General features: G+C 22.9%; 2 protein-coding genes across 2 annotated transcripts; both read right to left on the reverse strand.

Annotated features, from left to right (window-relative positions):
- Positions 1 to 258: 258 nt before the first annotated feature.
- On the reverse strand, positions 259 to 10,674 carry PCHAS_1305000 (conserved Plasmodium protein, unknown function; the record flags this gene model as incomplete). The annotated part of the gene is made up of 16 exons (XM_016799079.1): positions 259 to 367; positions 451 to 614; positions 772 to 1,251; positions 1,472 to 1,760; positions 2,039 to 4,872; positions 5,094 to 7,595; positions 7,690 to 7,802; positions 7,929 to 8,122; positions 8,262 to 8,600; positions 8,742 to 8,830; positions 8,912 to 8,998; positions 9,101 to 9,304; positions 9,405 to 9,642; positions 9,753 to 9,805; positions 9,904 to 10,262; positions 10,440 to 10,674. 16 exons carry the CDS (start codon positions 10,672 to 10,674, stop codon positions 259 to 261), a joined length of 8,289 nt encoding a protein of 2,762 aa, XP_016654422.1.
- A 686-nt stretch (positions 10,675 to 11,360) lies between these two features.
- PCHAS_1305100 (DNA repair metallo-beta-lactamase protein, putative) lies at positions 11,361 to 13,927 on the reverse strand (the record flags this gene model as incomplete). The annotated part of the gene is made up of 2 exons (XM_016799080.1): positions 11,361 to 13,594; positions 13,837 to 13,927. The coding sequence occupies 2 exons, from the start codon at positions 13,925 to 13,927 to the stop codon at positions 11,361 to 11,363; spliced, it is 2,325 nt and encodes a 774-aa protein (XP_016654423.1).
- Between the last annotated feature and the right edge of the window lie 2,019 nt (positions 13,928 to 15,946).

The raw sequence follows: 15,946 nt of genomic DNA on the forward strand, positions 1-15,946 counted from the left end.
ACTTTTTGGCAAACTCTCTATATTTGGCCATCCATTTAGACATATTTAATATGTCGTTTATTTATTATTTTTTTCGCTTTCTTTTTTTAATTTAATTTTTTCAAAATTAATAAATTCCTTTTATTTTTAGTGATATAGCACATTTCAATTAATTTACGTATAGAATGTGCATTCTTTAGATTATATTTAGGATTTATTTCACTTTGTTTTACTATTTATATTTATTTATTTTGTCTTTATAAAACTTTTATAGTTAACTTAATCACCATTTTTTGGTACATAAATTCCTTTTAAATAAAAATCAATCTTGTTTCCATTTCCAATATCGATGAAATATTTTTTGGTAATGTCTTTCTCCATTATTGGGCTGTATTTAAAATGCGCAAAAATATATTATTATATTTTTTCATAAACAAAATTGAGAAAATGCAGAAAAAATAAAGGACTTACGCGAATGTCACAATTATATAATTAGGAAATAAAAAAGGGTTTGTTCTTTTTTCATCTTTTTCATAATCAGTGTTACATGCACCATATGTTTTCCCAAACAATACATTTTTTGTTTTACTAAAATGGAATATTTCATTTAATCTGTTTTTTGATAAATGAAAATCCTGCATAAGTAGAAGAGAAATAATAGCCATAATAATAAACCATGAAAAAATAAATTGTTTCACACATGTACACGAATATGTAGGTCTATCTACTAAAATTTAATGATCTTATTTTTTGTGTGTTTTTCTCATTATGTGATTGTATTTTTATACATACTTGCTCTATATAATCCTCTTCCTTTATGGTCCAAGTAATAGGAATTTGGGTTATGTTAAATAAGAACAAACAGATTTTATACAATTTTAATTCACTAAATTTTATATTAATATAATATGCATTTTCCTTTATTTCAATATCGTTATAAGTTATTAGATCCTTTTTAATTTTGTCTGAAATATTATTAATAACATCATTTAGCTCTTTGCAATTTTCTATTAGTTGGTTTTCCTTTTTCAAATTATTAAATTCGTGAAATATATATTTATTTTCTTTCATAATTAAAAATGGAACAATATAATTGCATTCAATTATAAATTTCTCATGTTCTTCGCATGTTAAATATTGAAATATTAAAAAATCTTCATATACATTCTTTTTTTCTTTTTTACTATTTATCATATTTTTTATTTCCTTTCGAAACTTCACTTCGTCTATTTCCAATTTTATGCATACTTTACTTTTTCTTTTTATATGATACTGAAAAAGGAAAAGAAATGCAACAAAATGACAAAATTAAAAACAAAGACAATAGATGGAATTATACAATATGCATATTGTATTTTTTTAAATGAAATCAATATTCAAATTTATTATAAAATGATGGCTAAATAAATGATCTACATATTCCTTTTTATAATATAGGACAAAAAATGAAATTAATTATTATTATTCATCCCACATAAATGCATGTGTTTACAATTCTAGTATTAGTATGATCAAACTCCTCAGAATCTATATAAATCTTTTTGATTTCAAAAAACAGTTTCGTGTATATATATGTATAAAAATTTATATCTTTCATATTAATGAAATATATATTTAGACATTTCTTTTGTGAAAATGTTTCATCAAAGTATCCATTTATCTCATTTACATCTTCATATAATATGTCATTGATAAGTTGATTTGTATACATTTTGTTTATTTTCTTATAGGCCTTTTTATTGAAATATTTGAAGTTGAATTTTATTCTTTTATCATCAGCTCTGCACCAAAGTTATCCATACAAAAAAAATATTCATGAAAAATAATAGAAAAATGAATAAATATAATAATAAAGACAATTCAAATGTATTATAACTAAAAGGATATTTTTCTCTTTTTTGCATAGACTTTATAAATTAATTATTTGCTGTTTCACAATGCCTCATAATAAATTTATATAATTATCTACATATATATGCATAATATTTATTAAATAAACATTTTAGATGCACATTATCTGCCTGGCCTTTTGTATGTATGCCTGTTTTTTATATATTACATTTTATTGCCCCATAATAACTCCATTTTCGGTTTTTCGATATTAACATATAAATAAAATGTTAGATATAACGATTTTATTAAATTCTCACTGATCACTTTTAATGATGATTCAATGTTAGTTTTATTTTTGGTGTCTATATCATCTATATATTGGTAATTGCAATAAAATTTATATGCATGGTTGCCTTCTTTGTGTAATATATTTTCCAAACATATTTTGATATGTTTTTTTTCTTTTTTATCAATGCAAATATTTGAACAATCAATTTTAATATCGTTTTCGTCACTAGCTGTTTTCCCATCACTTGTAGAGCATAGTGAATTTTTCGAAATATCTGTATCATTTTTGCTTCTAACAAATAGGTCATTTAAATTGTTGCTACATTTCTCATTGCTTTTAGGTGCTCCTTCTAAAAATTTATCTATCATTTCATTTTCATCATTTTTTAATTTATCATGCTCTGATATATATATATTTTTATTATTGCTATTATTCAATATAACATCTGAAATGTCTGAAAAAGTGCATATAATATTTTTCCTAAAATTCGAAGAATTAAGTAATACAATTTCATATGGTTTTAATATTTCTTCAAAGCACTTACATATATTTTCATTGTAATCATTTTTCTCCAAAGCTTTGTAATTTTTTAAAATGTCTTTACTTATATAAATAGAATTAATAAATATGCATTTATCACCATTTTTTGTAACTATATAAGGGTTTAACAAATGTAATGATTTTATCTCTGAATTAATTGACATATTACAAATTTGTTCACTTTTACTTAAATTTATAAATATTTTGTCTCTATACATATTAATATTATCTGAATATAAATAAATTTTAATAAATGCACTTTTCATAGAACATACTGTATCTTTAAAAAGGACAAAATCTAAGAACAAATTATTTTTTAGCATTAAGCAATATTCGCTTTTTTCATTTAATATACTATTTAAAAAATTATAATAATGCTCTTCGTTTTTCATCTTATATTTATTATTTAAATGCTTTAATTTATTATGATTTCCATATGTTATATTCTCTACATTGCACATTTTCTTATATTTGTTTTTTTCCAAATTGCATTCTTTTAGAAAATCAGCTAATCCTCGCCATTCCTTTTTCATAATTAAATTATTTATACATATATTAAATATGTTTTTTAAACCATCATTTATAGAACCAGAACAACTTACATTTAAGTTTAAATCGAATTTATTTTTGTTATTTATTATTATATATATTACATCATTTTCATTATTTAAATTATAACAGTAGTTTTTAAGTAAATATGTACCCGGTTTATTTTCGTGTCTTTCTTTTGTATTTTTTACTATTATATCTTTTTCTTCATTTCTTAATATATCATCCTCTTGTTCGTAATTATAGAATAATCCATTATTCTTTTTCTTTACAAAGTCTACTAAATTACAATCTAATTTGTTGTTTAAACGATCTAATAGTTTGTACACCCAAATAAATTTGTCTATCCTTTCCATTATCAATTTATTTGGATTTCTATCTTCATCATTAAAATTTTCGTAACGCCCTTCATTTTTATCGATATCATTTTCCCCTTGCTCTTTATTTCGAGGATTTTCATTTATCTCTGCACACGATTCTATATTATCGTCAAAATCATGACGTATTTCATCAATATAATTTTGAAATTTGTCAAACATATTCTTATCAATATCCAAATTAAAAAAATCATTTATTTCTTTCATATTTCCTTTTTCTTTCGCCTTAGATTTGTCATGTTCTTTTATTTTTATAAGAGATAAATCATCTATCAGTTTATTTACAAATACATCAATTTGCTCCCCTTCTCCATTTTTAATATCGGCTCCTTTCGTACTTTTCTTATTTCCTTTACAAATATTTAAGCCATCCACGCTTGAACATAGCTTTCTTCCTTTTGAACCCTTCTTATTTTCTTTCATATCTTCAATTGCTTGACCCCCATTAAGCTCATCAATTTCTCTATTATTATTTGCACCACCCAATGATTCACCTTTTGATACACAAATAGCATTTTGCATATAATCGAATAAAGATAATAGCAAATTGTTTTCATTAATTAAAATAAAATCAAATGTATGCACAAAAAAATAGGATCGAAATTTTATAATTTTACAATAGTTAAAATATTTAAAATTAATTGAAAATTTCAATTTAATAAAATTTTCGTCTTTAGTTATATTATTATCATGAAATAGCAGCAATCGAAATCCATGTCTTTTTGTTTTTTTTCCATCTATTTTATTTAAAATATTATCCTCTGTAATAATACAAGCGTGAATTGCATCTAATTTGTTTTCTTTATTTGTATTCAAAACATTAGGGCCCCCTTCTACTATTTTCAATTCACTAGCATGCACATTATTTCTATCCTTACTGTTTTTCTCACCTTTTATTAAATAACATTTTGATAACTTATTTTCTAACTTGTTTACTTTTATGAAACTATCAAAATCTTTGTAATAATAATTTAGTTTGGGGTTGCAATTGTTAATTAATATATACTTCTTTTTGTGGTAGTTATATTCGAAATTACCACTCTCTGTTTCACTTAATTCATACCAAATATTTAGTTCATTTAAATTTTCAAGGTTTACATAAAAAATATCACTACAAATTCCAATATATTTATCTTTGATTTCTTTATCATTTTCTTCATTCCCCTCCGTATCCTTCCCTTTTATTATTTCATTATTCATAAAATCCGTTTTGTCTTGATATTTTTTGTCGTATGTTATTTTAATATTATGATTTTTACTTGTACCTTCTATGAAAATTTCTTCACAAAATGAGTCCCATTTCACCTTAATATAGAAAAAAGTAGAAAGAATATAACACATATATGTAAAGTATTAACCATATATATAAATGATTCACACTGTTTTATAACTACATATTCGTATTCTTTTCTTTACATATTTTCATATATGTCTAGAAAAAAGTAATGTGCACATGCATATATCTGCCTATCTAATTATTTATCGTTTATCCATTATTTTATTTATTTCTTTCCAGTTTCTATTACTTTTAAGGGGAAGCGTATCCTATTTGCATGTGAGAAAAAGAAAAAGAAAACAAAAAATGTTTCCCTCAATGGTAATAATAGCAAGTTTGAAGGATACACTATAATATTATCCTTAAAATATATTTTATCATCATGTATATATACATATTTATATTCATGATGCTTATAAATTTGTTTAAAATTTTGATTAATATCATTTGTATTCAACGATATTTTTTCATCATTGCCTTCAAACTTTACACTTTTATGCTTTTCCATATTGTGTATTATGTATTTTTCTCCATTCAAATAATTAAAAAAGATATTGAACTCTTTACTAAAGTCCGAAAAAATATTACTTAAATAATCAATACAATTGTCATATTTAAAAAGACATTTACATTTATTACAGTTATAAAAATCATTTTCCTTTTTTATGTCATTCTTATCCATTTTTTCATCTATAATTTTGTGAAAACCTTCTTTGAAATTATATATAAGATCGGATTTTTTTATTAGCCTATTTTTTTTTACCTTCTTCACGCTATTAAAGACGTTACGATAAAAATTGTATAATGTTATAAATCCATGTTTATTATTATTACTGCTATTGTCTTTGTTACTTGTGTTATCTATATTGCTAATACTTGTATTTTTGTATAAATCTTCTAAACAAATTAATTTTAAATCCTTGTCGAGATTATTTATTTTTACAATATTGCAAAATCCATAATGTGAGTAACTATTTTCAAATACAAAGTCAGTCTGATTTATATTTATACCTCTACACTTTGTTAATATACTACATTTTATTTCTTTTTTAATTTTATAATTACCCATGTAGAAAATCATGTTTGTATTTATTTTGTGATATCCATATTTGTTAACTAAAAAGTATAAAACGATTTTCTTTTTTTCATGGGGCAATAAATAATATTCTTCATTTTTTGTTTTTAAATAGTTTCCATTCCTATCTTTTATTTTTTCATTTATATATAAATTTTGTTCTCCAATTTTTCTCCTTTCTTTACATCTTAATTTCTGTTCACCTTCTAATTTATTCATTATATCTATCTGTTTTTTGCTCACTATATTTTTTATCAATACATATACTCGGACATTGTCACTATTCCCTTTGTTATAAAAATATTTTATAAAATTTTTGTTCAAGTTGTAATAAGAGTCTTCTTTTTCCCCCAATGTTGTTGCATCTTCTTTTTTATTATGCATATCATTTTTCACACACTTGCTATTTTCCATTTGATCTCCATCATCCAATACTAAATCCTGTTTACAATCAAATGGATTATCATTATTTGTTTTTTTTCTTATAACATTTTTCTTTATACATTTTTTATTTTTCTTCTTTTCATTTATTAGTTTTATTTCATTTAATACATCATAATAATCGTAGTAGCAAATGTCCCTTTCTATGCAGTCTGAACTCATGCTTAATCTTTGTGCATCTTCATCATTTTTATAACAATCCTCATCTCTTTGTTTATTTTCCATTTTTTCAGAAGATGATGCAACTTTTTCTTCTTCATTGCATCCTACTAATGCATTCTGAGTATTTGTTTGTAAATCTTTTACAATTTCATTTGAACAAGCTTTTATATCACATTTAGATGAATCATTCAGTTTTATAACATTTTCAAAACGATAATTAATATAAAAATCATTTTGGTTTTTTATAGTAAAACTAGTTTTATACAAATGTAACGGATTTAACACAAAACATTCTAATAGCTTTTCTGACTTTATATTTATACTTGGTTCAATTATATTAGCATATATATTTATGTACATACCTATATAATTTGTTGTCTTATTTTTTTTGTTAAATATTTTTTGTTTTTTTTTCTGTTTTTTTTTTATTACTTCTTCATTAATTTCAGAGGAACTTGAATATGATTTACACAATGATGAAGATGAATATTCATATCTTGAAAAATTATTTCCAAACTGTTCATTCCATTTCTTATTATCTATTATTTCACTTTCTCTTACACATACTAAAGGAAAGCCATTGCTTTCATTTTCTTCTTGTTTCTTGTCAATTTCCAACAAATTTTTGATATTAATATCAGATCCTTTGGATATATTTTTAATGATCAATACGAAATGGTAATTTTTGTAATTTTTATGTTTATCTTTAGGCTTAAAAATAATATATATCTTTTTGGATTTTTTATATGACAAAACGAAACTTTTTGGATAAATGTAAATTGGGCATAAACATTTTTTCTTATTTCGTTTTTTTTTCTTTTTTTCCGAATTTTTATCTACTTTTATTTTTCCTTGTTCTATATAACGTTTCATTTTCGAATTGTTCTCATATAAAGAGTCAGCAAATGCAGGATCAAAAAATTCTTCATAATAATATGCCCCTTTGTTCTTTTTCTCCAAAACTATTTTATTACTTTCTGGATTTTCATTAACATATATGTAGCATGATATGTTCAAGTCAATTAGTCCGTTGTTTACAACTTCGAGTTCAGTGAAGTTATACCCACTGTTCACCTTTCAAAAAAAATATAAAATATTCAAGCAGATAAAACATAAAATTATAAAAATATATACTTCATACATGTATACAAAATCGATTAATCATTACTTGAATATCGGAAAACTTGTATGCGTTTCCTGAATTGCTATAAAAAAAATATTCTAATTTGTCTTTTTGATGACTTTCTAAACATTTCGAAAGTTGACATTCGTACAAATCCCCTACACATAAAAAAAAGTATATGAAGTTAAAAATGTAAACAAATTTTAATTTATTATGATACCAATTTAATACTTAATTTTTATTTATTTGCGAAAAAATATAATGACAAGATAATGAAAAGTTACTTGCTATCCTCTTATTGATGTAAACCAAATTTAACAATATGGGCTCAACAATAACCTTAACAGAAAATTGAAAAATATTCCACCCTTTGTAATTAATAAAGTTATATTTTTCTCGATCTTCTAATTCAGAAAATTCACTATCAATATCTGGTATAATATAGTATTTCTTTTCATATGCCCCTATTTTCCCACTCCTATAAGAAATAAAAAGCATGTCTATGTGTGCTCTAACATTTTATGTAAATATGAAATACATATAAGACCTCAATAGATTGAAATTTAATTTCAAAATATTTATTCAAAAATATAATATTTTAATTTTATAATTTTTACTTAAAAAAAAAATTAACAGATTTTTCTTCGGAGCTTTTCAAGTTAAAATAATATAAATCTTGCAACACATTTTCAAAATATAAATTATCAAAAATGCTAACTAACTTTTTGTATAAGAAAAGAAAATTATATGAACGACTTTTAATATTATTATACATATAATAGCTTTCGTTGTTTTCTTTTATTTCTATTATAGGTTCATTGTCGTTTTTTTTATTAGTTAACAAATTTAAAATATTTTCTTCCTTTTCGATATTTTTCTTTTTTTCGTAAAATTCAAATAAGCTCTTTGGCAATATCAGTACGTTTACATCATTTCCTTTATTTTTAATCGTAAACCTATAATAAATCAAAAGTTAACAAGAAAAATAAAACAATAAAAAAGCAACAAAGAGAATCACACCACACACTATGCAAACTCATAATATAATTTTCACTAGCAATTATTTCATTTAATTCATTTTCTAAAAATAGACTTACGATTTGCTTTTCTTCTCGTTAGATCGAATTGGACCAAAATTTATTGATTTAGGAAATTCTAATTTTGGTGGAGATTGAAATACTTTTATCTGCAAAAAATGTAATGCCATTATGTTCAAATATATACATTAATTTATATCATTTTAGTTTATCAAAATATTATTTTTTACCTGTATTTCCTGACTTCCTGCCTCGGACAATATTTTTATATAATCCCTTAAGTGATTTAAGGTCGAAACATTATAACACACTTTTATCTGCGTTTTTATAATAATTACATTGTAAAAAAAGTTGATATATTTCGTCAGTTAATAATTTATTAGTTTTAGTGCCATAAGAATTAAATATTTTTCTTTCACCTTTATGGAATGCCCTGGGGCAATTTGATAATTTAAAGTATTTTTTGAGGATTCCTCACTTTTGTTATACACATTAATTATATCTTTTATGAAAAAACATTTCATTGAAGGCGGAACTATAATAATGTGCAGTAGAGTATTGCTTTTGTTTGTAATTAACAAATCTTCTGTTCGCGTCGAATCTACCACTACGTCTGTGAAGTACTGTAAAAGACAAATGGAAATATGCATATATTTTGAGGAATACATTTCATAATTTCAATTGAATTTTTAGTAAAGCTTTGGTTATCATATTTAAATTTACTATTGTTAATGGGTCTATACACAAATAATCATTTAAATCTTCATTTCTTGATAAATTCAATCTTGGATTTTTTAAATAATTAATAAATCTATTATCCTTTTCTTGAAAATTTTTTATTTCTTCTATATTTTCATTAATTTCATTTTTCAAATCCTCCTCCTTTTTCTTTTTGTATTGTTCTTCAAGTCTTACCATATATTTTTTCATATGCTTGTCCTTTTCTTCAACACTAATATTACTGCATTTCGTTATTTAAAAAAAAAGAAAAAGCAAAACAGTAAAATATATGATTTTCTATTCATACATGCAACTATAAAAAATATCATCTATATATATGAAATTGATTACTATTTATCGATTTTCTTTTTTTTCTTTAATTTATATGAAACCGTCTCTTTTTCCTAAGAAGCAATAATCGATATGTTTATATATTATTAAAAATTTAATAAAAAACTAAAATAGCCATCATAATTGTTTTCTTTTTTAGCGTGTCTATTACTTCTATATTAGTAGGATTCGTTGCATTATCATTATTTAAAATTGTTATTTCTTTGGTATCGGTTTTATTCTCAATATTAAAAATGTCTTTATCCATTTCCTTTTTTTTATTTTTAAATTTTTCTATATCTTCCAATATTTTGGTGCTATTATTAAACCCCTTTAATTCATCATTTTCTCTTCCTTTTATATCACAAGATCCCTGATCGTCTACTGAATAATTATCATTTTCAGTTACTAAAAAGTTTTTTTCAAATATTTCACTAGTTTTGATATTTGTTAATTTATATTTATTAGTAGACAAAAAATTATCGCAATCATCGGTAGAATGACATAATGTGTTCGAATTTTCATCCTCATCTTTTATGGTTATGCTTGTTAAATTATCTATATAAAGATGTATTAATGCATTCAAAACATGAATATGAAGCATATATAATACGAAAACAACATACATACGCAGTACATTTATTCTACTCACATACTCCCTTTATATAATTATTTAAATAAATAAGTATATATTACTTTTTGGGTTACTAGTTGAAGAATTTTTTATGCCATCTTTTGTATCACTTATTATACTATCGGCATGAATCAAGTCAATGTTATGTAATGTCTTATTATTTGATATATCCCTATTTGTGTTTCTTTCAATATTTTTTGCTTCTTCGTCTACATCTAAATTGGATGTGTTTACAAACCCCGTGTCTAACTCATTCTTTTTCTTTTTTTTTTTTTTTTCTTTTTTTTCTATATGTTTCTTATCCCCCATGTATTTATATTTTCTATATAGAGAATGGAAATTTTAATTTCTTATAATATTTATAATGCGCATATATGGATGCCTACGTATACACATTTGCATATTTTCTTATAAAAATGTTATTATCATAATTTTCATATAAAAGTTATATAGTTTTATAATTTATTTTTATAAGAAATCACTTTTATTTTTTTAAATCATTGTAGGTTCAAATATATATAATATATATACACATTGTATTTTGACATAATGCACAATAAAAAAACGTAAATTAAAAAAATCAAATCAAAAAAATCGAATTAAAAAATGAATTTAAAAAAATGCAATGAAAGTGATAATGACAAAATATATAAACAAAACACGGGACACAAAATAAAAAAAAACATATATATGTAAAACTAAAAAAAATTAATAATAAGCTTAATGTATTTATATATAGCCATAAAATAGAGTATTAAATATGGGGATGTACACATTTATTGATATAAAGCCAATGTCCATCGCACTCAGGTATACGAGTGATAATTATTATAACAGTAAAATATATTTACATATCTATGTACAAATGGTCCTAAGCTATATTAATTACCATTAAAGCGATGTCATTTATTGGGGCCCATAACAATATTATAGGAGATACCAGTAAAATAAAAGTTTGTATTGCTCTTTATTTTATCAATCCATCATTTGTAGCTTCATTGATCGCACTTTTTAATTGACTCACTTTTTGTTAATGAAAAAAACGAAGTCAACTTTTGTTGATATCTATCATTATGTATTTTTTCGGCTTTGGTTTTATGCTTATTTTTTTTTTTGTTTTCTTTCAATTTTTCTTTTTTAATCTTTGCTATTTTCTTATTTTTGATATTCCGTAATTCATTCTTTGGCTTTAAGAAGTCATAAGCTTCTTGTTTTAAATTGAGATATGGATTAAAAATGCTTAGCATTTTGTTCTTTTCTTTAATATTAGAAAATACAGTTGGACATATAGAACACGGCTTAATAGACTTTACAAAATCCCTTAGTTCATCTAAATTAGAATGCTCACTATAAGGTATTAAAAAAACAGACATGTTATTTTTTTCATAGAAATAATAGTTTTTAACCCATCCTGTTGGCATAATATAATAAAAAGAATCAAATTCATCTTCCATTTCTGAATCTATTAAACTTCTTAATTTATTTTTCTCAATTTTAGGAAATATATAAGAGTAATTAATATCAACAATGTGAATTTCAGCTTCTAATTTATTGTCCGTTATTCTATTTAGCATGTCTTTATTACATATATATGAATTAAAAATTGTTTTTTTCTTTGGGTTTCGAAAGTGTATTTTCATATTACATGCTTCTGAAACACTCAAATATACTTTTTCCTTTCCTAAATTATAAGTTCCAAACATAAATAAAGTTTTCTTTCTTTTTCTTGGCGTTGCATTCATCTGTGACAGTTTATTTTCTGTGTCATTCCCTTTAAGTGCTTGCGTCAATGATGCTCCCCTTTCAATTTTAGAATCATCACAATTTTTCATTGTATTGTTATCTTTGTTTTTTCGTGTAGAATTATTTATCGGATTTTTTACTTTACTTAAATTATCAAAATTGTAATTCTCATCTTTCCATGAATCTACTTTTTGGTTTTGTTTTATTTTATTTTTGCATATATAAATAATAAAATTAATCAGATACATCTGATGGGCAAACATATTATTTTTAGACATTGCATATGTTGTATCAAGATATATTGTTTTTATATAATTCGTATTTTCTTTTAATTCATTCATATGTGGTTGGTCATTTTTTATTTTTTTAACTTCATGCTTACATATATCATAGCTATTATTTATTTTTTTTTTCGTATCCGTTTTTACTATAGTATCTTTCAGTTTCTTATTATGTGAATTACAGCATCGGGCTTCCTTGTTGCTATTGATTTCTCGTTTGAGATTTGTTTTAACAGTATTGCAATTGGTATTGGTACTTATATTATTTTCACTATCATCATTTTCGTGCTTAATCATGATATTATTATATTTTTGTTTACTTACATGGCTTTCTTGCTCTTTTTCATAATAACAGTCACCATAACATGGAGTTTTGTCTAAGTAATCTTTTGTATCATAATTTAAAACAAAACGAATATTTTTTAAATTTTCTTTATTTATTATAATACTATCATTTAACTTTGTATCGTTTCCATACATTAACATTATATCTGTATTATTTTGATTAAAATATAAAGACAATTCTACATACATAAAATAATTGAAATAGTTTTCACGCTCTATAGAATCATATACATAAAACTCTGTTTTCATATCTTGAAGCTTCCATAATAAATCCTCAATGCCTTTTAAATACATTAATCTGAATTCATCAATGCTTACAACATATGAATTACTATTATATATCTTAAATGGCGTATTCATATAACAATTATTATATTTTTTATTATTCCACAATATCCATTCATTTTCTTCCCGTTTTCCCACTATCTTATTGTTACTTTCTTCTATGCAATATTTATCAATAAATTGCCTTTTGATACTATTATATTCATATTTTTTAACTGGATCATTGCTACTTAATATTTTTTTTATTAAAAGAGTGTGGACATTCGAATAACGAAAATCACCCGTGTGTATTATTTTAGTACCATTTGAAAATTCAAAATAAATAATTACAGAACCAGGACAATGATTAGCATCAATCAAAATTATTTCAAAATTAAAAAGATAATAATTCTTATTAACTTTTAAACTATGCACATACTTTTCATTTACACCAATTATATTAATTAGTAATTTTTTTGTTATTGTAGACGAAAAAATATTCTCATTAAAATGCTTATTAATATTCATATAATGGTCTGCATGAAAATGGGTTAAAAAATACACCTTCGTAATTTCTTTCTTTTCTTCACATTCTTCTGTAGAAATAGAAAAGGAAACAGAATGAGGAATATATTAACATGCGTAAAATTATATCCATGACACACCACATGTATATATATGTATTTTATATTATCAGTGTAACAATGCCACTATTATTATGCATACAATTTTTATTAACAATAAATGAATATAACTCAATACTTTTTTCACAAATATTCAACAATTTATGTGCACACCAAAATATATATGCTGGCAATGCAGCAACTTTTTATTATACCAGATGTAACACTCTTCTTTTTTATATATGGAAATTTATCTATAATAATTAAGGGATCATTTGCAATTATATGTATATCATCTTCTATCATTTTTGCAATGTATAATATACTTTTTTTATTCTACTTTGCAATGTACTATATTACAATCTTTTTAGTTTTTGTTCTTCAATTAATACTTCAATGCCTCAATATATTGAAGCTTTAATAAACAAGTTTACATTTTTCCAAAAAAATTATCATAAATTATATTATTTAAAAATACGATATATTATATCACTTATTTTTAAATAATATTTTCACTTTTTAAAATATACAAAAGCATAAATAATATAATTTCTCACGAATAATAATACGCAAAAATAACAAAATTATATAAACAAACGGCATCCAAAAAAAACAAAAACAAATATAAATCATATATAATTTTTTGAAGTTATATTGTTCTTAAAAATATTTTTTCGTGTTAATGAATTCAATTTTGTGTATGCTTAAAACAATTTCAGAATATTATTTCACTTGGTAACACACTCATTTTATCGAATGGTGCAATATATATAAGAGAAATTCTATTCGATAACAGTTCATCTTTAATCTTTTGGTTTGTCGTCCAAATACCAATTTATAAACGAAGCGATTAAGTTATATGCTTCGATTAAATGTATTATAATTAGTATAAGACATAAATATTAATATATTTATAATATGCATTTAAAAGTATACTCGTTTTTTTCGTTATTCTTATAATTAGTTCTTTAATTGTTACTACCAATTTTCCATTGTCTTAAAAATTCGCGAAATATAAGCACATAAATAAAGCAAACATATGCAGCTTAATGCATTAATACCTCCTTTTTCTCATTATATTTTTATCGAATCGATTAATGGAGAAATTAATGGATAATAAAATAAAATTGAAAGTGAAACCTTTATTATTATAAATGTTTATTTTATAGACCCCTTAAAAACGACTAAAGACTTATTATGTGTACATTTTTTTGGAATGTATTAAATTTTTTAAATGCAAAACCTATTCCTATTGTACATAAAGATTATACATAATTTTTTGAATTTTTCTTATATCCATCCAATTTCACCAAGTTTAATATAAATAGAAACGACCATATGTGTATCCATAGATATTCTTTTTTAATTTAACCATATATAAATTCATGGGGAAATAATATTAGGGGTCATAATATACCAATTCATTATTAAAATGATGAAAAAATAAAATAGTATTATATTTAAAAAAAAATGGTCCTTAATAAACAATAATTTCATTAAAAAAAATCATAAATGAATTTAAAATTTATGGATTTCAAAAAAAACCAAAAAAAAGGAATTGGCACATGATTATGCCGATGCTATACATCCATTTTTAGATAACATCTCCACAAAGCTTTTCCCTAATTCATATATTATTAATATTATATTAATCATTTATTTGCATAATAAAATATATATTTTTTCTTCTGGTTAAATAAAACACTTTCTTATAAAAAATGGAAATTTCTAATAGTCTATTTTTAATGGGCATCAATTAATGATATCAATTTTGCAAATTTAGACATATAAAAAAAGAATTATAAATATGGCACATAAATGTATTACGCAAGGAAATCATGTATATATATCGCATAAGAATAATATATAAACAATGAAAAAGGATTAGCATAAAGAAAAATAACATCACTTCTCATATTTAACGATTTAAGATTATTCTTATTTTAATGTTTAGCATTTACCTCATATTGTCTCTTCCTATAATTCACATTTTCTTTCATTTACTATTATTAGATATTTCCATTCTTCGAAAAAATAAATATATTTTTATTTATGGAAAATACCATATATTTATATACAAATTGTTTTTTAATTTTGCAATTTGTTAATTAACAAATATTTTAAATGACTTGAAATATTATTGTCTACTAATAGTTTTAATTATGATTAGCTTTACTTTCGTTTGATAGAACCTCCTTTTTTGTAAACGTATATCTATCAATGCATGTAACTATGCTCATATGTGTAATTATGTACATTATCCCACATTAAATATCCAGCTAAAGGCTACTAACACATTTTAATTAAAATGAATTATGTGACAAA

This window comes from Plasmodium chabaudi (assembly GCF_900002335.3).
Source record: "Plasmodium chabaudi chabaudi strain AS genome assembly, chromosome: 13".
Lineage (NCBI taxonomy): Eukaryota > Apicomplexa > Aconoidasida > Haemosporida > Plasmodiidae > Plasmodium > Plasmodium chabaudi.